The sequence below is a fragment of the Oculina patagonica genome, unplaced genomic scaffold (assembly GCF_052425735.1).
Source record: "Oculina patagonica isolate OP01 unplaced genomic scaffold, crgOcupat unplaced2, whole genome shotgun sequence".
Classification (NCBI taxonomy): Eukaryota; Metazoa; Cnidaria; class Anthozoa; order Scleractinia; family Oculinidae; genus Oculina; species Oculina patagonica.
The window spans coordinates 1,222,151-1,246,810 of record NW_027558036.1 but is presented as its reverse complement, the minus strand read 5'-3'; the positions used below and the strand labels follow the sequence as shown (position 1 = coordinate 1,246,810).

At 38.4% G+C, this 24,660-nt stretch overlaps 4 protein-coding genes across 4 annotated transcripts in view; 1 reads left to right on the top strand and 3 right to left on the bottom strand.

The window, feature by feature from the left end:
• The window catches only part of LOC144640164 (flavin reductase (NADPH)-like), a 136,172-nt gene that overhangs the window by 70,190 nt on the left and 41,322 nt on the right, over positions 1-24,660 (bottom strand). The window lies entirely within an intron of this gene.
• LOC144640148 (uncharacterized) overlaps positions 1-24,660 on the top strand; it is a 199,738-nt gene that overhangs the window by 142,263 nt on the left and 32,815 nt on the right. The gene's annotated exons all lie outside the window — the stretch shown is intronic.
• Positions 1-24,660, bottom strand: part of LOC144640157 (uncharacterized) — a 261,782-nt gene that overhangs the window by 233,240 nt on the left and 3,882 nt on the right. The window lies entirely within an intron of this gene.
• Positions 114-21,236, bottom strand: LOC144640213 (uncharacterized). Its single transcript, XM_078499415.1, has 11 exons — positions 21,035-21,236; positions 20,378-20,458; positions 19,103-19,489; positions 12,790-13,023; positions 11,880-12,009; positions 11,079-11,150; positions 5,658-5,729; positions 5,149-5,220; positions 4,873-4,944; positions 1,521-1,600; positions 114-208 (listed from the first exon to the last, which is right to left on the bottom strand). The coding sequence occupies exons 1-11, from the start codon at positions 21,234-21,236 to the stop codon at positions 114-116; spliced, it is 1,497 nt and encodes a 498-aa protein (XP_078355541.1).

Below are 24,660 nucleotides of genomic sequence, written 5' to 3'. Positions count from 1 at the left end.
GCCACCACCACATAAGAGTGGCATGTATGTAGTTTAAACTCCGCTTCTCAATATTCTAAGACTGTAACCTTTTCAAATTATAAATTGCGCCCTGGGCAGTGGTAATTCTTCCACTAACGATCCTCAAAATCTTCGTGATATTTGGCTTTCAAGTTTTCTAGCCGTTGCTTTAGAGTTCCACCAAGAAGAAACAGTGGCTGTGTTAAACCTAACAACGGACAAGTAAATATCAAAGCCTAAAACATGTGTGTACCTGCAAGACTAACTGCTAAAAATCGCCACAAAGCGCAACAGCTAGCTTTGAAACGGTTTTGAACCAGCACAATCCAGAGTATGTTTTAGAGTGGAGGCTCAGTCTCCAATCTACAATCGTTTAAGGAGGAACTAGTTTGATATTCCTTAGCTGATGCGTCGAAGATGATTCGTATATTTGTGCTTTCTGCTTTTTTCTCTTGTGCTGCTTCGTAGCGAGTCTTACAAGGGCGGTCTCTGGCACGGTTCACGGGTAAAAAAATAAAAATAAATAACGGAACATGGATATTAAAAATTCATTTTTCAGAATGACGAAAATAAGCAAGTAACGTACAATGTCGCCAATGTTAAGCTCTGTGCTATTGGCGTGCTATGTCTATAAATTTTCATTTTTTTATTCTTTAGTTTTCTTTTTCTTGACATCACTTTTGGCCAATCTCTGAGGGAGCAACAGATTTCGACATTGACCAAGACTACGTTGACATTCTAGAAAGAAACCTGAACAGACTAGAACGCCTTTTTCTGGACGTTTTGCATAAACGAACATTTACAGAATGATTCTATTTTGCATAATTCTATTTTGTGCCGCAGGTTTGCAAGTGCTTACTTTATTCTTTCGCTCCTAAACATTTACATTTCCCACAAGTTTAGTTACCTTTGTCTGCATCTTTGGAGACTAATAAGACCCGATTGTACATGCAGTGAAACTGTTTCAAACTACGTCTGACGAAGGCAACAGAACGTTTGCCAAATATTTAGTTTCTGAAAAGTGTTTATAAGATCATTTTTACATTTTTAGATCAGTTTTAAAAAGTTTTTTAGCTAACTTGATAAACACTGATCGCCCAAATAACAAACTCTGACATGTTTTCTGGAAAAGACGCCTAATATTAATTTCATAAGACAAAAACAACAAGGATTAGCTCCAAATTTAATTCCTTGAAAAATCTTCCTGCCGGAAGATTTTTTTAATGCCAAGAACCAAGAGAGTATAAGACAGCGCGCGTACAAAAGCGGCCTACCTTCTGTATGAGTTGACGGCTTTTCTTAAACTTAAGGAACTTGTCATGAATTTAAGCCAAATTTAAAAATGAAAAAAATGGCCACAGAATTAAGTGAAACATAAAATAAACCACTTAACGGATTGCGGTATGGTTCTTTGTCGACATTTTCATAGCGAGTAATTGGCAAAACTTAACCAAGCCGTGACACTAGTCCTTTTAACTTATATTATAATAAGATTGACGAAAAGAACGAAAAATGCTGACAAACGTACAACTCTGCCAAGCTCGTTTGCTTCGTCAATAACCCTGTGGGTAGATATGGAATTTTATTGGATGACAAGTCCCTGAAATAAAAGGAGACAAATTATCGTCAGCACAGGGCAATAAAAATTTTTTTAAAAGAGACATGTTGTTACAAAGCAGCGCTTCGTTTGCAACAATATGAAAGAAGATTAACTGTACATGTTAATGAGAGCGCTGCTGTTCTGCTTTCTAGCAATGGTACTTTTAAAAATCTGGTGTAATTGAACAACACTCTTTCAATAATTACCATCCCAAGTTTTGTGCGAAAATGCAAAACTTTGGTAAATTCAGAGGCTAAAAATGCATCTTGGTGTGTTGGACGTCAAGTCAAAATGACCAGATACTATCAAAATATTAAGTAAAAAAATTTGGCAAATGAGGCTTGCGCTGGCAAAGACGAAAGTTCGTCGCTGTTGTCAAATTGGCAAAATATTAATTTTAAATGGTGAATATCCAAACGATCGATTTACTTGATTGAACAAGGTAAAAAGAACAAGTAAAATACGGCCTAAATGTTTTCCAAAAAAAATTGGCTATTTCACGTTTTATGCATAAAAACTAAAAAAATTGTTCTCACTGACTAAAACTGTAAAGAATATCTGGCTTTTCAGTTAAAAATGCTATAACCTTCTTAACACAAATTGAAAAGGGCGTCCAGATGTAAATATTTTTTCTTTTTTTAAAGAAGGCGATAACCCACTAGTGATTCAGAACAGGATTTTGTACATGTCGGGAGTGTACATGTGTTTGTTAGTCGAATTCGGTTTCGAATAGAATGTAACGCTTTTGAAAACAGTCTGATCACAAGAACAACGGCTATAATCTTTACGTCGTCGAAATCGAATTCTCGATTGTTTTGCATGCAACAGAGAGTTCTTGCACCAATAGAAAGTTCTAGCTTGTCAACCGTAAAAACAGCTCTTTTTTGCTCTCTTGTTCTAGATCTTAACGCTCGTGATGTTTGTCTTATATAAACTCTCTCACAGTCTCTGCAGTTAGTTTTATAAACTGCTCCCGTCGATAGATCTTGAGCACACTTTTTAAAGGAGCTACGTCACGAGAATTTTGCAGATTTTTGAACTAAACTGTTCCGAAATTAGTGGTAGCGACTTAACCCATGAAAAGCATTTTTTGAACATCGATCTAATGGGAGATACAGCCTTAATTTGTAGATAATCATAATCAAACTTCGGCACAAATATCGATCTTTTACGACACGCGAAACTGAAAACTTTGAAAAGTTTAGCCTTACTGAATTTTTCAATTGCAATCCATTTCCATCCTAGCCATCCGCAGCCAAAAAATGCTTGTTAAATTCGTTGCTTTAATATAGCAATTTTTAATGAAAATGGACCATTGTGCAACTTTTTGTGTGTGTGCGTGTTCGATTTTGTTCGATTGTCGAACTCAATCGAACTCAATCCAAGGTATAAGTTCGATAAAGTTCGATTAAAATTCATGCCGGGCGATCAGTCCTAGTCACGCATTTTACCACACGTAGTTTTGTTTTTAAACGTTTACTGGAGAGTCTTCTGGAAGAAAAAAAACGATTTTAAGTTTTTTTAGTCTTGTTTTCAAACGTTTACTGGATAATCTTCTGGAAGAAAAAAAAAACGATTTACAGTCACATTTAACGAAAAATAACAACAGTCATTTCGCAATTCTCATAGAAAAGTCGTTTCACAGTTCACAACAGTGTAACCAAATCTCATTTAACGAGAAAAAAAAACATTACACAATTTATTTTACGGAAAAAGGGTCTTTCATCGATCATAATAAAACCCTTAACCACTCTCATACATGTGTGAGTAATATTTTTGACAGACCTGTCCGCGATAAATGAGGATTCTCAGTTACAACTGAGCAAACGAACTGTTCATGTTGACCCATGTTGAATATGAAGAAAGCTAATTCTAAATCAAAGTTGTCAAAAACATATTGACGCGATGCTGGTCACGTAACAGCGAGTATATAGACCGCCCTACCTCGTCCCCAGGCGCTGATCAGCCGGATGGTTAAGGTCAGGCGGGAAAGCAGGGAGCGCCAGGGTTAATGGCTAGGTTGTGTCCTTTTTCCCGTCTGCATTAGTCCCACAACGCCAAGCGAACCGTGCACATCAGTCCCACAACGCCCAGTGAACCGTGCACGAGCAAGGAGAAGGACGCCTGGGGACGAGGCAGTAGTCCGCCTGAGTTTAGGCTCGGTTTATACGTCGAATTTCGCGTTTGCCGAATCTTATTCAGGAATTAAATGTTTGCAAATTTCGACGTTTCAATCGATTAAATGCAACTTCTGTCGCATCGTCGACTGGGCAAGTCGAATATTTGACAGAGGTTCGACAGTCGCTTTATACGACGAACTTGACATGTGCCGAATCGAATGCATAAATTAACCAAAATGATTTAAATTATGTTTAACTCACAATTCTTCATTTTTTCCTAAATGCTATGAGCGGATCGGCAGAAACAAAATGGCGGAATCGGGTGCGATGTGCAGCTCTTGTTTTTCTCAAATACACATGTTTAAAACGCGCTTTTCCATTCTGCATCAAGGGCTTGGGTTTTGAAAAAAAAAACGAGACTCCAGGATGGAGAAAGTAATAACAGGTTGAACGCTATTAGTTTGGGAGAATATTCTCCGAAATTCTTCATGTCTTCCATTTCGAAAATACGGCTGTTTATGATTTCGCGTACGCAATGGGCGCGAACATTTTGACTTCTGTTCAAGACTTGTTTTTAAACAGCCAATCAAAAACTTTGAAACTATTTGAATTCCCTTTGTCTTCAGAGCCCTTCGTTTCTCGTGCCAAGAGACGCGAAAAGGACTATGGTAACGAGAATGAAACTCGCTCATAAATTAACTGCGACTCTTCAAATTCGGGTATTAAATTCGGCAGATGTGAAATGCGACATTTATACTGGGTCATTAACTTGTCACTGATATTTAACGGTGCGTGCATCTTTTTCCTTTCCGTTTTATACATAACATTAAAAGCACAAAATCACAATTGACTAACAACATATTAAGGATGTTCGCGCTTATTGTATCTGTGCATCCGACATACCAAGATACATTGTAAGCTTCTGAAGATACTCAATTTTAGCATTTTCACGTAAAGCTTTGGATGGCAATTAAACGTTATCATCTCAGGCTTTTTCACAAATTACCGTTCATTACACCTTGATCAGATTTATTTTAATCAATGTGCAATAATTCGAGGAGGAACCATTAAACTTTTTATTTACAGGAAAAGAAAATCATTAATTTGAAATTGGCTGGCTTCTACGTTCAAAACGATTTTTGATGTACTTACAGCACTCGCAAAGCCATGAGAGAAGAGAAAATTTCGGCTGTTAAATTCTGAATTTGATTGTCTTTTACGTTTCTAGGAGAAAACAAACATTCAAACAATCAGAAACCATCCAGATGTTATTTCTGTTTACTTTCCACGTTTACTTACTGATCCCTGCCTAATCCTAGTCCTAATAAATAAGAAAGTGAAAGAAAACTGAGTTATCAAAATTGGCTGACTTCTTTGAAGTTGGCTGGCTTCTTCGTTAAAAGCGATTGTTAATTTTGACGTACTTACAGCGTTTGCAAGGCCAGGAGAGGTGAGAAAATATCTGCTGTTAAATTCTGAATACGGTTGTTTTGTAAGTTTCTAGGAGAAAAAACAAAATACGAACAATAAAATCATCCAGATGTTATTCTTTTTGTTAATTTTCCACGTTCAATAACCCCTGCCTTATCCAGACCTAATAACTGAAGAAAGTGAAAGAAAACTGAGTTATTTAAAATTACTTAATACTCTTGGTCATTCCAGGAAAAGCAACCTTTGTTCCTGTTTTACCGTATTTGTTTTATTGTGATACTTTGGATTCCTTCACGAATCAGGGAGTAAGGATGTAGTTAAATAAGGCGTACAAATTTCTTGATTTTGTTGTATCTAAATGGCAAATGCAACCGCGTACTTTGCATAATTTGCCTGGGGGACAAAACTTAAAGCGTTTATGGAGGCTAAACTTTAAGCGTTAATCTTGGTGAAAGGCGACATTAGGGACTTGCGATTGATGTTGTTACATTTATAAATTAACATACAGCGTATGAAGTCCCTTCAAGTCAGCAAAGGCGTCTAAAGATATACTACTGATTTCATTCAGCTGTAGATCTCTGTTAAAAAATAGAGAAAAAAACAATGAATAAATCGGAATGAGTCGCAGCAAAAACAAATCTTCTAAAATAAACTCATTGTAGCGGATGCCTTAAATTTGGTTGTTTTTTATGTTACTAAAGTACATAAGATTCGGATTCAGGACTAATTAAATCATGAACGTTATAGTTAATTAAGTTAAATTTATTTTTGCGCAGTATTTCCATTATTGGTAGTATATCGAATAGCGTAAGTATGGCGTAAGAAGTAGTATTTAGAATAATGCAAGCCTAAAAGCGAATTGAAGCACCCCACTTAATTATAGTTTTATTATTGTAGAATTTACAATAGTGTTAACTTTCCCTTCTGGTTTTAAAGGGACAAAAAAATTATGGTACTATCTTACGGCACAGCAAAATTTGCTCACGGGACAGTTATCTTAAAGCAGAACAAAATTGATTTACGGAAAAAGAAAAAAAACTCGCAAAAAAATCACGGCAAGAGTAATTCGACTCTGATCAGTACAGATTTAATCAAGCCTAAAACCGGAGCTCCCCAGTTATTCATTATTTACAGGACTTTACAATAATATAAATAATGTACGTGTGGTAACTAAGCGTACAAAATATTTAAAGTACGGTGGCCCATAGAATAAATTGAATACCGACTAACGGAAAACAGGTATTCAACTCTTGGTAAAAGAAAATTAACTCACCGCAAAAGAAAATCAATCACGGCAAAAGAAAATAAACTTATATATAAAACTCACGCCAAAAAATCAGCTCATGAAGCGAGCAAAAGACAATAAACCCGCTTCAAAAAGAAATAAAATTTCGGCAAAAGAAAATTTACCCCATGCAAAAGAGAATCAATTTACGGCAAATAAAGAAGATCAAGTTATGACGAAAGAAAATCATCTCAGGGTAAAACAAACTCAGCTTACAGTAAGAGAAAATCAACTCACGGCAAAAGAGAATTACTCTCTGTGAGACAAGCAAATCAACTCACGGCAAAAGAAAATCGCCTCACAACAAACGAAAAGTAATTCACAGCAAAGGAAACTCAACGCACGGTAATATATAATCACTGATTGACGACAAAGGAAAATCTGCGTTATGGCAAATTAACTCAAAGGCAAAAGAAAATCAACTTAAGGCAAAAAAAATTAACTAATCGGTTTGCCTCCTCTCCGCATGTCCGTCATTTCTAACGTGTTTCGTCTGATCATGATTGAAACTACCTCGTGAGGTTGTTTCAATCATGCTCAGAATTAACATGTTTCGATAATGATTTGCGCAATGCGCAGTCTGATGTGAACACTTTTCATAGCGAAACATGTTTTCATCGCGATCAGACTACTCTTTCTTCGGCCTAGTGTGAACACAGCATTAGTCAGTCTTAAAAATTAACCTGACCTCTGTTTCACTAGTTTAATAGGATACAAACATATGTAATTTTTTATTGGTCCAACCTTTGTCTGTGACGTCACTTAATACGTTTTTGAAATAGGGTAAGGTTATGCAGCAAAAATTTAAACAAATATTGTTTAACTGTCGAACTGCATAATAGCACTGTATGTCTGCTTTGTAAGCTGCCACTTGTTTTTTTTTTTGCATTAGAAGGAAATAAATTATTTATTATGAGATTGACACGTATGTACTGTCGTGAATTGTAATAAACGTCGTGAATTGTAATACCTGTCGTAAATTGTAATAACAGTTGTCGTGAATTGTAATAGCTTTCGTAAATTGTAATAAAAGTTGTCGTGATTTGTAATAACGCACCTATCGCAAATTGTAATAACACATTGCGGTATTTTGTAATACTCCGAGCTGTCGTAAATTGTAATAACACATTGTCGTGTTTTGTTATAATCCTTTAAAATGAGAATTAGCAATTATGCAGAAATCTGGTTTTCGTTTTCTATAAAGAAGAACAGTTAAAGATGCCGTGGTGTAAATTTATTTTCCTGCTTGGTATCGTCATAAGAGTTATTCAACAATATTAACCAATTACTCACCGGAACGCCGACAAATTTGCAGCAAAGCACGTTGTAAGTAAACATGAAGTTGCATTATTTTGTTATTCCTCTAGTCGGTTTGTAACAAGTCATTGGTCTTTATTTTTGTGAGGGAAAAACGGTATAAACATGTTTGCATGATATTTAGCTTGTCTTTGAAGTGTTGAGCCACTCCACCTTTTATCTCCGTTTGGTGTCAACGAGTGTAAGTAAACGAGAACAATGCGCCGAATAGAAGAAATATGTTGTATTTGATTCGAGAACTACACACAGAAATGATCAATTGAACTTTACTTTCTGTACCCTATGTCCGACGTCCCCAACCGGTAACATTCGTTTCTGAGTCACGTGACGTAAATAAAAAGTAAACGTAAAGTTCTTCATGTCAAGAATATTGATAAGATTGTATCGTCCAAAATTCGAAAAGATCAAACAACGACTTCGGTAATGCTTGCGTCTCAGAAAATGGTTTCTAAAATGCAGACAAAGGTACAATAAATGGTATATTCGTAGCGAAACAAAAAGAAAAGAAAGAGAGAAGAGGACAAAAAAAGAGGTCTATGACCTACTCGTGAATGCGTTAGATATATTTGAATCGTTTCTTTGAACAGTATAGTATCGATGGAAAATATTCATTATAGGGATTAATAATAATAATCAACTTTATTTAAAGAGGGTGAACATATAACAGGTCGCCTAGGTATAAGAATTACTTTTTTCCTCTCTTTAATTGCTTTGCAAACCGATGCCTCAGTGGTACAGCTCTGCGTTCTTTAGCGTGTTACCCGGGATCGACTCTCATACCCCGTGGCCGGCTAAGATTCTGTTTTCTTCTTATTTTTTTTTCCACGGATATTACATACATATCTGTCTTGTATAGAGTTTCATTACTCTTTTACTGATTATCCTTTAATAAATCGTGCCGTGATTTAACCTTCCCAGTCTTTTCATAACACATACATAAAGTCACTGCTCATCGTTAGGAGAAAAAAAGTTTCCCGATAACGATTCGAACCCACAACTTCCCTCTCTATTTTGAATTACAAGTCCAGAAGCTCATCCATCACACTGCATCGCGACAACATAATTGTTTGGTGGTAATCAGTTATGAACAGCACCATAGCAGGCTCAAGTGAGTTCTGCCAGTACCGAAGTCGTGTCAAACTTTCGCAGGAGTGTTAAAGTGATTTGATTTCGGGTTGAATTAAGTTAATGACAGTTTAAACATATTAGGCTGGTAGTCGAAGTTTACCTCGAATTCAAAAGTGTGGAGAATATGATGGAGCTTCCGATGGTTACAAAAGTTGATGTTATACGTATCAGTACAAAGATAGTTTTTAAGATACCGGGATTGAACTTACCGGTTCAAAACTTGACTTGTTCTAGGCAAACTTTATGTTTCAAAGTTCTCGGTTTTATAATCTCGTTTCATAGTCACTTTCAGAGTAACCTGAGTATCAGGCCTTCCTAAGGGGAGGGGGGAGGGTAGGGAAGGAAAGAGGAGAGGAAGGCCTGACACAAACGCTTTGATTGGGTCATGTCGAACATCCAGATTCTGGATGTGGCGCTGATTGGGTAATTCACAATGGGCCCTGACCACCGGAAATAAAAATTTCATAACGGCGTCTTCTATGAACTGATATCCACGCGAACAAACAGTGAACGAAAACTTCGCTCGACGTTATTCAGCATTATTTCAGTGTATTTATGGAAGGCGACGACTTCAAAACGGCTCGTGAAGGCGCTCTACAGTTTTTCCTGGAATTAGACGTAATAGAGGACAGAAGTTATGCCTCGAAAGCTGCTTGTGAAACGGAAAGACGTCCTCGGAGTTTTAGCAAAATAAAGGTGACGGGCCTACGTTTGTGACATTTGTACCCTTGCCGTTCTGTGTTTAATTCGGTTTTTCGACATAATTTGCTTCTCACTTCTTTCTGAGGGGCACTGTTTTATTTAGAGGCATTATGTATTAAATAGAGCCGTAAGATTGGGGCCAAGGAAATGTCAAGAGGTCAAGCATTAGTCTGCGCTGCATGGTTTCCTGTTTGTTTCACACTTCTTTGCCACATGTTTTGCTAGTTTGTTTTTGCTCAATTCTATTTGTAAGATATGCTTTTAACTCTCGAAATTTTCGCCGTGTAAGGACAAGATATATGTTCTGTGAAAACGTTGATTACTTGCATTTTATTGATGCCGGGATCGGCATTTATAAATATTGTTGCAAGATGTATTTTGTCTTATCAGTTATATCTTGGTCCGGCTTCGCAAGTGACAACCGGAAATGAATTTGATTGGTTGACGCTTATCACGCCGTGAGGGGTGGAAAACTGGAATGAAAGCGTCTGTGTCAGGCTTTTCTTTCCGTTCGCGCTTCTACCCTTTCTCCCTTCCCCTTTAGAAAAGCCTGATACTCAGGCTACTTTCAGAGTTCAGCGGCTCATAGCCACTTTGATTCGTTTATAATACAACTGTATCTTTTGGTTGAACTTTGAGGCATTGTCCTGCTGTAAAAGCAGCAGAACAATATCTCAGGGTATTTTTCTGGCAGCTTTTGCACGAAAGAGGTAAAATTGTAATAATTTAGTTTTACCCACCCTACCTCCATTGGTGAAGGGCAATGACATTTAGTTATACATCATTAACTTTGTAAGCTCCCTTGCCTAAATCTTGTCCGATCCAGCCAGTAAGTAAAACTCTGACAATATTCTTATTTTACTCCAACACTATTGGGAGGAATAAGTGAGGTATTTCAGTGCGTGCATTACTTAAAATCTTGCTACACCTACCACATTGCTGCCTCCTCCCCCTCCCCTTATCAAGCCACATTGTTGTTAGCGTGCTTTGTTCTTGTCACAACTTCAACTCAGCTTTAACTTTATGTATTAGTTTAAGGTGGCTCGACCCAGTTTTTTTCTAGCGATACCTATCAACTTTGAAACCCTCATACTTAAAGGGATTAATGTCAATGACATATCCCCTATATCACATGGAAATAGACTCCTGCATTTCTTTTTGACTTTCTTATAATTCCGAAGCCGTAAAACGAAAAAAAAAAGCCTGATCACCAATTCAGGTGAGGTGTGAAAATTGTCACCTCGAACATCAATTTTTCTGAAGCTTAACTTTTATTGACTTAGCCTGAAATATTTTTACTTTAGCCAGGTTTCTGGATTTGGAGAGGTTTCCATCCAAAATGGACCTACCACCTTAAAGATTTACAATGGTTTATTTATTGTTTTGTATAATTAAAATAAGTTAATTTCATTCCTTTGCTGCAAAAATTCGTCACTCGTTCGCTGCTCGTTTTCCATACGTCGCTCTTTCTATGACTTAATCTATATAAACTTACAGAACTTTCAGCGCAGCCATATGACGAAATGCACCCGTGGGAAGGTTGCTGATCTTATTCCTTTGTAAAGACCTGTTTCCATTTGAAAATGAGCACGAGAAAGATATAATTTAGTATCCTACGTTTAATTCACATTTACAATCCTACACCATTTTAACCATATTTCCAATAATAATTCACCGTTCTTTAAAATTCATTTCGCCTTTGAGTCATATAATGGCCCCCTTATTTCAGAAACCTTAGTGTAAGTTCGTATAAATTTCTAATAAAAGAGGATGCCTAAATACCAAGCCAGGACTCGAGCTCAGGACTCGAGCTCAGGTCTCAAACTCGGGACCCAAACTTACTCTCCGGTTTGCTTGCGGTTAGCTTTCACTCCGGTTTGCTAGCGATTAGCTCTCATTTCGGTTTGCTGGCGGTTAGCTTTCACTCCGGTTTGCTAGCGATTAGTTCTCATTCCGGTTAGTTTGCGGTTAGCTTTCACTCCGGTTTGCTTGCGGTTAGTTTTCACCAAATATGTGCTAACGCAATATTTGCCACATTTTATGTGACGAGTCGTCTACCCCGAGCAATTTTTCGTATGTGACTGCTTTTATTTGTCACATAAAAGCAAACACGCCAGCTTCTCAGCAAATATATTTGTCACATAAAAATTGGCCAACTTTCCTCGTCTACATGAGCAAATAATTTTGTCACATAAAAATTGCTCGTATAAACTGGCATTAGACAGAAACAAAGAGAGACAAACAGACAGACACCGAAACAAAGGAAAACATATTATAAAGAATAGCAAAATCTTACAACTTTGTCGCTGTTGTCGGAAGGCAATTGAATAGGTCAATCGTTGAGCCGATATTCGTGCAACTAAACTCATTGTTAACCTTGTCTTTTTTATCAACGCTGCCATCGCCAGAGCAAGCATTCTCGCAACCTGAAAAAATCCATATATAACAGCGCTAGCATTCGGATTAAAGTGGATTCTCTACTTAAAAATGATGATGGTTACTATCACCTAAAAAACAAGGCAATGCTAAAACAGATGATATCGAGCCTGTGTAACAAAAATATATCAGTTTGTTTCAGTTGCGTGCATTACAACATTATAAGCCATTGTGCACACTTGGCATATTTTTAAATTCCTTCATAGAAATTACCGCACACCACACCACACCCCACCACACTCAACTACGCCTTTACCTGCCGCACCTCACCACACCCGTTGCGACGCACAGTACACCACACCACACCACAATACACCTCACCACACCACACTGCGCCACAAAGTTCCGCAGCACACCAAACCATAGCACACACCATAGCACACCATTCCACATGCACGACACTCACCGTACCGCACCGCACCACAACTCATGGCACACCGCACCGCAACGCACCGCACCACCCCGCAACACAAAAACCATACCACATCACATCACACCACACCGAATCACACCACACCACACCAAGCCACACCACACCAAGCCACACTACCCCAAACTGCACCACACCACACCACACCGTACTGCACCGCACCGCACACGTGCAGCACTCTACAGCACACCACACCGATCAACACACTACACTGCATCACACTAACCGCACCCTACCGTACAGTGCACAATAGCACCCTATTTATAAATTTGTATCATCAAGGAAGGAGCTCACTTCTGTAAATTTTAGGTATGACTTCTAAAAAAAGGGAGAGACTCACCCACAAATGTTACTGGGAACTCTTTAGAGTCAGTGCCAGCCTCATTCCTAGCAAAACAGGTGTAGTTGTCTTCCTTGTCTGCTTTTTTCATTACCCTTCCAATCCCATTAGCTAAGGATGTAGAGTTCCGAAGCAACGTCATGTTAATGGGTGGAAACCCCTCAGCAGAACACCACAGGAAATGACCTGGTACTGTCCTCACAACTGGCGATGGAACAATTATTTTTGGTCTTTCTGCAAGTAAATCGTAACATATGAAATAAACGAGGGACCATTAAACAGATATCAAAGGTATAGGAATGTAGCCCTCCTTCCCTCGCGGAGAAACATTTATAATCTTGTCCCGAGAGCTCAGGCGGGCTAAAGCTTCGTTTACAATTTACGTTCATATTTATTTGTTTAATATGTCGATGGTTTTCTTTTTAACCTTTAGCTTTTTTAGATCGTACATAATCGTTTTTCAACAATCAGATCCAAAGACGGTAGCGCGGAGAGTTCACAAGCTTGGTAGATCTTTATGCTTGTGCCTTGGGCTTGACTTAAAGCTCCTCCACAAAGGTCGCAATTTTGTGGAGGCTCCTCAGCTTTACTAATCATCAGTCGGTTTTCCAGGTCGGTTCCCTCTCTACTGCAGTGTGTAATTTCCAAATAGGTGAAGTATTTAGTCATCGCAAGGTGCAACTGTCCAATCTTGATTGGCAATGGTGCTGTGATGTTCACAAGCAAACCTTCTGTCTTGCTAGGGCTGATTTTAAACCCTACCTGCAGAGCAAATCTATCAAGCCGGTCTGATTTTTTTAGTTCGACTCAGTTCACCGCTCAATTCGATTCGGTCCGCTTTCCAGAACGCTGTTACATACGGGCGGTAATTAATATCTGCCTCTGTGCGCATTTAGGAAAGTTTTGTGAGTTCAGATATAAATGGCTTTTTTAACACCTCTCTTAAACCATCCGTACTCCAGTACATCGTCTTTTTGATAGTATCCTAGATAGACAGTTTCTGTTCCACTGGTTTTAATATTGTAGATATCTCGGAACCGGTATTCTCCTTCTTCTACCCAGAAGGAAAGGTGTCGCTCGACTTCCTTTGCCGTTTAAAGCATAATAATGTTTAACGTTTAATATTGCAAAATATTTGTATGGGATCGTTACAACAAACATGTTATCTCTGAGTATTTTTTCTTCGTCCTTCCTATACCAACGGCGTCTACGCGATCCGCGTCCTAAATGAGGCTGAAACATTCTCCGTTCGGGTATTGCCAGACAGGACGAGAAACCCATATGGTTACTGCTCTCTCCATGATCTACAACGGATCGTCAAATGTTTCTGGGCTCGTTTCGTCATACAACAGAAAGGCATGTTCTGTTCTACTGGTTTCAATATTGTAGATATCTCGGAACCGGCCTTCTTCTTCTTCTACCCAGAAGGAAAGGTGTCGCTCGACTTCCTCTGCCGTTTAAAGCTAATAATGTTTAACGTTTAATATTACAAAATATTTGTATGGGATCGTAACAACAAACATGTTATCTCTGAGTATTTTTTCTTCGTCCTTCCTATACCAACAGCGTCTACGCGAATCGAGTCCTGGATGAGGCCAAAACATTCTCCGTTCGGGTAGTGCCAGACAGGACGAAAAACCCATATGGTTACTGCTCTCTCCATGATCGACAACGGATCGTCAAATGTTTCTGGGCTCGTTTCGTCATACAACAGAAAGGCATGTCCCACCTTCGAACGGGTTGCAGCGTTGGGGACAAAACGGATCCTTTTTCGTGCTTTTCTTAGTTCGTTTTCTTCCACTTCTCTAAACACTCTTGGTGCACCGGCTTCCAGAATCAGGATAACGGGAAGCAATGACGAGAACCAACAACAAACTCAACACACATATGACGCCGCGTCTGGGAATCGAACCCAGGAGATATCGGTGGGAGGCGAGCATTCTCGCCACTGCGCCACCACTGCTTCATGTCCCTTACCGCGTCGTCCCTTCTTTGTTACTGGTTTTGTTTGTTTGTTTGTTTTTTTTCATTTCAATCTTCTGTTATTTTTCTTCTTCAGAGACGTTGACATTAGCACTTCTTCCACATCTTTTATTTTCAGTCCACATCTTTTATTTTCAGCAGACCTCATTTTTATGTTTTACTTTTTTTTTGGTCACCTTTTTTCTATTTTTTTTTTATTTGACCTATTTTCAAAAAGTTTGAAGATTTGTGATTCGAACGCGCAAAGACGACAAAACATTATTTTTGGTTCAACATTTTATTCTTGTCTTTCTTGATTGACATTCTGGTTTTTCTCGACTTTTAGCATTTTATGTTTTCGATCAACATTTTTTAATTATTTTTCCACACAAGACAACTTTGTACAACACTTTGTTTTATCAACGGTTTTTTACCTCCGCTTTGAGCGCGTTTCGAACCTCAAATTTATTATTGCTCCGCGAACTCTTCAAGCATCTCTGTTCTGTCTTGGTGGATTAACGAATCATTTACCCCCAAAAAGGATACAAAAAATAAAAAGAATTATCCTGCAAAAGGAAAGATCGAGGAAGAAGATCAAGGAAGTGATGCAAGCGAAGAAAGAAAATGAGAAAAATCTGACCAGAAGAAAACGACCTTAGAAAGATATAGACAGAAAAAAAAAATCACCTATTAAAAAGATTTACCTCTTTTTTGGTGAGACTACACATGTTACTTTAAATTCAAAAAGTCAGAATTCAGAATCCAATTCAAAGTTCAATTCTGAATTGAGAGAGTAACTTTTGCCCGCGCAGTTTTAATACAGAGAAACTGCAGTAAAGCGCATAAAATTGTGCTACAAAAAAAGGTAAACGCCACAGCGTGAACTATCAAGATTTGTTATACCCCCAACTGAAATGCAGTTTTCTACTGCATGGACGAGAGCATATCACGTGACGCGCGTCAAAACTGTATAACTCCCTAGGGCGAAGAAAACTCACTAACTCCCTAGGGCGACAACAGGTTGAACCTTTGGACTTGCATTTGATCAGGAAACCACGGTATCAAGTCCTGGAATCAACGCAAAGCCATTCAAAGTTGTGGATAAATGGTAAACTTTTAGTCATCGTGTTTTTTCGTACTCGGGAGTCAACAGTTAAGGTCATTGCCCTGTATTGCATTGCGCATCCTTACTGCGCAGAATTTTACGCGTAATTAGCGCGCGCACATAAACAAAATGGCGGCTTTTTTTCTATGCGGCTTAGTCCGCGAGAGAAGTAAATTGTCGCTTTCTCGTAAACGAGTCTGGTGACCTATCAATTTTTTCTCATATTTTGGGTGAAGCGATCAAATTCTTTCTGTAAAATGAAAACAGATCAATTCTTGTGTTTGAAAAATAAATTATGGCTTAAAACGTGTACTTTGCTAGTACTCGCAGAGGAATTTTAAAGGAATTATATGGAATATACAAGGTCTTCCCGCTCCTAAACGAATCTGGTGACCCCCCTTTTTTATTTCAAAATTTAAGTTCCCTTAAAGTAATAAACCAGTAAGCGAAGTTTGGTTAAAAATCTATGTTCAGTTCTATTTCAGGGTAATGACCTTAAGATATAAATGTTTTGTACATACAAAAATTTCATTTGGCTCAAAGAAGAAAACATCTCAATGCAAATTGGAAAGCTTGAAGTATCGCGCAGTGTTAACAATTTCAGTGAATAAATTTATGTAGTTTTCACCGAAGGAAAATTTAGTGATGAATAAATGAAGACAACAAAGCGTTTAATTTCAGTTAGGGGGTATAACAAAACATTTAATGACTGTCCCGCGGGAAACAGTGAGTTTGTTTCCCTTCGATGTTCCCCTTGATGGGAAACAAACTGGATGCACTTGGGAGGTTTGTCAAACACTTAACAATATAGAGTCGCCTCGAGCGACTCTTAGTTCTTTCTTGCCTAGCAACCTCCCGCGTTCATCCTTAACTCAATAATGCACGATGTGACGTTAACGATTTGTTAAATTGTGTGTGGCACGGGATGTTTAACTTTCGTAAAGAAAATAAAAGATTTTCATTTTCCGCTAAAAATTGACTGGTCCGATCTTACACAGCCAGCTTCTTAATTATAAAAGTCTGTTTCGTATATTATTTAACAATTAGATGAGCTCGAGATTTCTATGAGGTGATGTATAGTTGAGGCCGATGGCCGAATCAGCTATCACCTCTTATAGTTCACCACTGAAATTTTCTCCGATTCAGATTGGTTTAAATTGATCACGTGACGCGATAGTGTTCGTCCACCGGAGGGCACTATCAGCCCTTATAATTCACCACTAAATTTTCTCCGATTTTGATTGGTTTTAATTGATCACGTGACGCGATAGTGTTCGTCCGCCGGAGGGCACTTTCAGCCCTTATAGTTCACCACTAAATTTTCTCCGATTCTGATTGGTTTAAATTGATCACGTGACGCGATAGTGCCCGTCCGCCGGAGGGCACTATCAGCCCATAGTGCCCCGCCGAAGAAAAATGCCCGGATCGATAGTGCCCGCCCGTGCCTTTTTTTTTTGTAAACAAGCGTGCCTGCAGACAAAAAACCCAACCAAATTCACTGCATTTAGTGGGTTTCTTGTCTGGTTTTGTTTCGTTTGTTAAATTTCGGCTTTCAATTGAGTTTTTTATCGGTCCTGAAAAGTAAAAATAATTTACGATGCTCGTTTTTGTATGTGTGCGCGGAAGAAAATTTAGTGGTGAACAATAAAGACAATAGAGTGTTTCTGTCTCGGAACTATCGGTCTGATAGTTGCCCCTTGGAAATTTGATGTTCTTAAAACTAGCATATTTGCCCTCGTAGCTTCCCTTCTCGGGCTAATATTTGTTTTAAGAACATCAACAATAGTGTTAAGAACATCAACAATAGTGTTTCCTCGACAGAAACACTATTGTTAAAATGGTGCCCGCAGAAGAAAAATGCCCGGATCGATAGTGCCCGCTCGTGACTTTTTTTTGTAAACAAGCGAGCCTGCAGACAAAAAAACCCAACCAAATTCACTACATTTAGTGGGTTTCTTGTCTGGTTTTGTTTCGTGTGTTAAATTTCGGCTTTCAATTGAGATTTTTATCCTAAAAAGTAAAAACTAATTCACGATGCTCGTTTTTGTATGGGCGCTCGGAAGAAAAGTTAGTGGTAAACAATAAAGACAATAGAGTGTTTCTGTCTCGGAACTATCGGTCTGATAGTTGCCCCTTGGAAATTTGATGTTCTTAAAACTAGCATATTAGCCCTCGAAGCTACGCTTCTCGGGCTAATATTTGTTTAAAGAACATCAATTTTCTGCGGGGCAACTGTCAGCCGACAGTTCCTCGACAGATACACTCTATTGTTTAAATAGAATCAAGAGAAAATAATCTTATTGTTTCTAACTCATTTCCCTCTAGATAACAATTTCTAATGACACATGCAGTTATTTTTCACATTTGAAGTAACATTGAACTTCGCGCTTTATGAAATCGTTCGCGGACTGAATTGTGGTTTGAAACTAATCCGTTCCTTCGGTAAATTTTGACGTTTTGACTGTAAATTTCCTTCTTTTAGTCTTTTCCAATTATATTTCTAGGCGTTCTATCAAAACTTACGAGAAACAAGAAAATTTCGCCATTCTCTTGACGACTTTCAGCCACTGCAAACCAATGGCTGATAGTACAGGGGCGGATCCAGGATTTTTCGAAGGGGGTGGCTGTTTACAAATATTTTGTTGATTATTTTATTTTAGCCCCAGGCTTGTTATGGAAGGAGTGGATGTTAGCAAATATTTTAACCTTGTCTGAGCTAACAATATCAACAATTTTACACGTTACTAAGTGTCATTATCCTTACTTCCTTTTCATTGTATTTATTTTAGTTTTTGCTGGATCGAGAATGGCTAGCCACACAATACACTCCCCCTGGATCCGCCCCTGTACTGTACAGTAGCCGAGCCAATCAGATTACAGCATTTGCATTAGTATACTAGCAGAATTTTACTAAGAAGCCGATGACTTCAATGAAGATAACAGGAAATAAATCAAGTTAAAAGTAACAAAAAATAATTTATTCTCCCTCCCTATCACATAAAACTATCCAAATTGTCTGCAACTTTACCTCACTTATTCTTAGAAATTTCCGTCTCTTCTACCGATCCTTGTGCAAAGCGTTTTTTAAAGGATAAAAAAGCAACTGTGTAAAATATAAGGTTCGTCAACTAAAGCTTCTCTCAAAGATGTTCAAACGTCCGTCTGACGGTTAAATTGATAAGTGTAGGAATGTAACAGTTTCAACCTCTGAAATAAACCCTCTGTACGACGATAAACACTGCTTACCTTTTGTTGTGCTGTAATTGTAAGAGGCTTTGAAGATAGTGCGAGACCAGCCATCCCTTTTCAACTGGATCATCATAAAACGGCCACTTGACTGCACTGCGAATGATTGCTTTGTTCCGGTAAAACTCCCCAATAACGTATTCAGGTGTGATGAATTACCATCATATACGTAAAGCCAGTCTTGTGTCAAATCACTGTAAATGTAATAATAGTTCGCCAGATTGAAAATCACAAATTTTAACCGGATATGATGTTCCGGTAAGGCCGTGATAACACAGCTGCAATACGGTCTTCTTGCACAGAACCACCGATCCTTCCCCAATGAATCGAAGTTAATGGTCCTTCTGGCGTCATCTAAGTCAAAGTCGCATTGTGTGCAATACACAACTGTTAAATAGAATGCGATAATGTCAGATATGTCGTTATAATTAAAAAAAGAAATAGCAACACTTGTAAGATAAAAGAAATCAAACTGTTATGAGAAACGTGATATTGTTTAGGCTGTTGCAAAAGGCAAATAACTCGAAAACAAAAATAACGAACAGTTTGTTAAGAAGTAGAAGTTTAATTGTTCCAGATTACTCCTTGTACATGTGATGTTTTTTATGTTTTGTAAGCAAGGTCGTTGGTCCAATCAAAATTGCAATGTTTTTATGTTTTTTTTTTTTTTCGCAGCGGAAAAAAAATCCAAACTCGGCGCCAAGTAGACAATTTCTCTTACTGCTAGACATATGAAAGCCCTATCTAATTTATAAAACCGACTTTTAAATGTTTAATCCGTCAATGTCGGTTATACCCGTCCTATTCCGATTATTAGTCCCCCTGGATATAATCTCCCTTCCATTCAAAATGTCCATGTCAACCCAGTAACGTCCTCATAGAACATTGCAGTTCAATGTAAAATGGACAATAAACAAGTTTGCAAACAAAGTGCACATCAATTACATCTTTTCATCCTAGTGGCTTTTGCAATACATCGCTCTTGAGATACTTTAAAACGCTGCATGTTAGCGAAACGGTTTTTATATGACGTTACTGAAAACCCCTTTTTGAAATAAACTCAACTGTAAACAGCCAAGCCAAAACCCCTGACGAAATTCTAAGCCCAGAGAGGTATAACCAGCGTTTTACGATGTTTGTCCGATTTCTACTTACTGTATCTACCTTTTACTGTAAACAAAATATTCCCATGTTTATACATGTCATGACAATTATATGTTTTTCATGCCACAGAAATGTTTTCGTCTCAAATGATTTTATCATCCAACATTTTACCTTTAAGATTCCACACGACAATCACGAGCAGAGATAAATGTATCCACTTGCACATCGTTAACAAGTTCTTTTCAAACTTTGCTAAAAGAAAGAAACGACATTTTATTAATTTATGTGCCAGGTAAAAATTCAACTTAAGGGTAGGATGGGGTGCTGGATATTGGCTATCAGTTAAGATTTGAGCCATTTCTTATCATCGATTAACATCTTACCTATTTCTCAGCTGTCGGTTCTAATTTTGGCAGAAAGCAGTTAGTTTTACCTCACCTTAATTTTACAGATTTTTTTTGTTAGTGTGGACTATCTTTCGGTCTCGCGCGATTATTTACGAAGAGCATTCGAGTGCTTCGGATCTCTTACAGGAAATCTGGAACATTCTAAAGAACATTATACAGCGACCATACGACTACCACTGCCAAATCTTGAAGAGGTCCGAAAAGGTCGAAAGCACGTCCAAGCGCATACGTATAAGACGTGCATAAAGAAAGTCAGTTATAAGCAATAAATTCAATAAAGGAAGGGTTACAAGAGACCAGTTATATAAAATAACCTAAAGAAGTAGAACTTTACACCTAAGAAAATGCGCCACTATGTTTCCCAGTGAAAGAACGTCTGAGTGGTTTCTTGTTAACGGTACCAAAATAATGCAAGGCCCACTTGTATAAATTAAACAGAAGCAAAGTGAAGCCGGATCTTGGCGTAGATCAGGATCAGCAATATAGAGTAAAACGATAAACAACTGCAAGGCTGTTCGGACAATCAGCCTTTCATTTGGTTTATCGGTTTCTTGTTGGTTTCCATGTGTTTTAGAATCTTTAGGTGCGGTTTTGGCCAGGGGTCGTCTGTTTTTCTCAAACATTTCATTTGCGATTGAAAACGTTTTGTGGTCGAAAACGTATCAGAGTATTTCCGAGGACTTTGCGACTCTTTTGACATCTACATCTACATATACATTCAATTAGGTCGGTAAAATCTAGAGATATCACACCAAACCGGAAACACATGACTTCCGACTCTTTTGATTACTTACGACTCTTTTGATTACTTGCTTGTAATCCGTTTCAGTTTTTAAACTCTCTTTTATATAACTATTTCAAGTATTAGACAAGTTTTAACTCTATTTTAATAACTATTTTTAAATTTTAGATATATTATATTTTTAGAAATTGTATTTAGCAGGGCCCCTCTGGATACCAGCCACTGTGCTGAATGGGCCACCCTGCATAAATAAAGTTTACCTTTACCTTTACATATGATCTTACTAAAGATCAAAAACGCTTCATTATCAGCAAATGCGCAACATGTGAATTAGGAGGGACTTTTATTGGCATTGACCAGACAGCGGGTAATGCTCGCGTAATCAGGGTCACAAATGGCCCCGAAAGGCTTTTTTATAAGGTATCTCGATTTAAGTCAGTGCCGCAAATGGTTTTTATCGCAATTGTTTTAATTTGTTTTCTTTATCTAAAATGTCAATAAGCGGAATACACCCTATTCAGACCGGGGGGGGGGGGGGGGGGCTTTTGAGGCCCGCCCTGACTTTAAACGCTTATAACTTTTTCACGATTCAACCAAACCCTGCCAAACTTTGTGAGTTTATCTAAAATTTATCTGGAATTAATTTGGTAGCATAGAATGTTGTGTCAGGAACTTGACATTACCATGGCAAGGGAGAAGCGCGAGCCACAGTCACTTCTACCTTTACTAGTAAAGGTAGAAGTGACTGTGGCTCGCGCTTGGATATTTGCAGCCCAAAACGTGAAATATGTTAAAAAAGCAATTTTATACAAATTTAAAACAGGGACAATGAAGGGAAGAGAATTTTGGATTACTGTCCATGACAAAGATAATAGTTGCTCTGCATTTGTCCTTAATTTGTCCTGACAAATATTATCTTTAACGCATTTGTCTGTGTTTTGAGCAGGACAAATCATGATATTTAACTTAGATTTACACCACATTTGTCCACATTTACACCCAGAAGCAAATGCACAATTATCCTATTTATCTTTGGGACAAATGTCATATTTGTCTTCAAATCAAATACCGACAAATGTGACAAATATCATATTTGAACCACATTTGGACTGCATTTGTCTGATGTCAAATCTGTTTTTTCATCCAGTGACTGCTTTTTAAGTAATGAAATACGTCATGACGGCATCGCTAAATGTCATCAGGCGAGTGGACTGGGCCTTTTAGGAAATTTCGCGCATCTTTGTTACAGCCTTACTTGCAACCCCACGGCACGAGGTCACAATTTCAAAAACAGTACAGTGGAACCCCGTTAATACGGACACCAAGGGGACAAGCCAAATTGTCCGTATTATCGGGGTGTCCGTATTAAGCGGGGTTTCAGAAAAAAGTCACAAATACATGTTTTATCGACACAAAGACGAAGGCAAAAGTTTCTGCGGCAACAAAACGTTGTTTAATTGTACTTTAACTGTGACACATGCAAACTGTGAACGAAAATCTTACGATCTAGTCAGACACTCGAACTAAACTTTAATAAACTCCGCAACAGTGGAATTATTTAAAAATGTCGCAACTTTACTATATACGTACAAGAAATAAAACGCATTTCAACAGCAACAGAAAGTTTTCTATAAAGTTTCCTTTGTATTGAAACTTTGACCATAAACGTTCTTAAACTCTACAACTGAACTCATTTGAAAAAGTCGATAACTTTACTTTGCACGGAAGCTTTTAGATTGCGGCCCAAGCAGGCAGACGGAAGACTCGACAAAACCTTTGCAAGCCACTGACGCTATTAAGCTACTCTTTGTTATAAATTAAAATCGTTTTAACGAATTCTTTCATTATTTTACCAGGGTGAAGTTAGCAAATGATTGTGACAATGAACATTGACCGTGCACAGATAAACAGTGTCCGTAAAGTGGGGTTGACAATGTATAAGAGTTTGTCACTGGGGACACGGAAAAGTGTCCGTTGTCCGTATACACGAGTGTCCGTATAAAGTGGGTTTATTTTAGAGAAAATGTATGAGGTTTTCGTCGGGACCAACGAAACTGTCCGTAATACCGGGGTGTCCGTAAAGCGGGGTTCCACTGTAGTGCTTATCTAAATGGCCCCATACGCAAACATTTTATACTTGTTTCTTCCAGTCAATATTATTTTAGACCGCAAAATGCCCCAAATCTTTTCGATTTTCAAACGTTTTCCTTAAGCGACAGAATCAAAGTCAAAACAAACGCTCGCAAAGCGTGCCGTTCGACCATATAACACCAGATCTTAAGGAGTTAGGCTGGCTCCCCGTGAGTAGTTAATTATCTGACGTTTACGGTAGGTATTCTTGGGTTTAAATGTGTCAAGGGACTAGCGCCCAATTATTTGTGTGATCGCTTTGTAACACGTTCTGTTGTGCATGACTGTAACACGAGAAAGAAGAACAGTTTCAATATCCCAGGTTATAAATCGGCCTCTGAACAACGCACGATATAGCGCTATTACCCTTTGGAATTCCTTACCACGTGCGGTTAGACTACGAGCAGTCCAGAAAATGGGACGATGCGGGGCGAGGCGAGAACATTCTCGTCCCCATAGCCCTTTCGTTTCTCTTAGCCGGTTTGGCACGAGAAAACGAAGGGCTCTGGGGACATAGTATTCTTGAATTAATTCGCATTTTTTTGATTGGCTGTTTTGGAACAAAGAATTCCTTAACGAAAGTCGAAAACGTAACTACTCTCTCATACATTCTTTTGAAACGTCATGACTGCATACATGAAGACCGGAAGTCCTAGAATCTAGGACTGGAAATCCTGTGTCCCCCAGAGCCCTTCGTTTTCTCTTGCCAAGGCCCAGCCGGCTAAGAGAAACGAAAGGGCTATGGGGACGAGAATGAGGCGAGAAGCGAAAAAAAAAATGGGACTACCGGCAAAGCCACAGCGTTTGAATTAAGCGTTGCTCTCAAAACGCAAAAATATGATTGGCCTACGCTTGGAGCGTTGACAGCAAGATGTCAACACGTTGTCAACACTTGCGTGTCAAATTGCGAAGCGATGGGAGCGGAAGCTTTTGAGTTCTTGGGCTCCCGAAATCCGTTCTCGAGGCTTCTTTTGTCGCTATAATATTGCATCTCTGAAGAAAATTTTTGAAAACAAAGGGCGGCGAAGGCCTTATATAAAAAGGACAACAGTAAAGGATGTGAGAGAGAAAGACGTCTGGCAGAATTCGGCTGTTTAATTGACAAATTTCAAAACAAACTCCGACGCTCCGGGAAGAACTTTCACTTCGCGAAGAGAACACAGCGCGGTTTAAAA

Bases quoted from the DNA above. Each gene is read 5' to 3' on its own strand.
- LOC144640213 (XM_078499415.1), bottom strand. From the start codon at position 21,236: ATGTTTGAGAAAAACAGACGACCCCTGGCCAAAACCGCACCTAAAGAT. The intron at 12,010-12,789 runs GTGAGTCTCTCC...GGATTTTTTCAG, and splicing joins GTTCCCAGTAACATTTGTGG to GTTGCGAGAATGCTTGCTCT. The intron at 1,601-4,872 runs GTAAGTACATCA...CTTTTATTTCAG, and splicing joins CTCATGGCTTTGCGAGTGCT to GGACTTGTCATCCAATAAAA.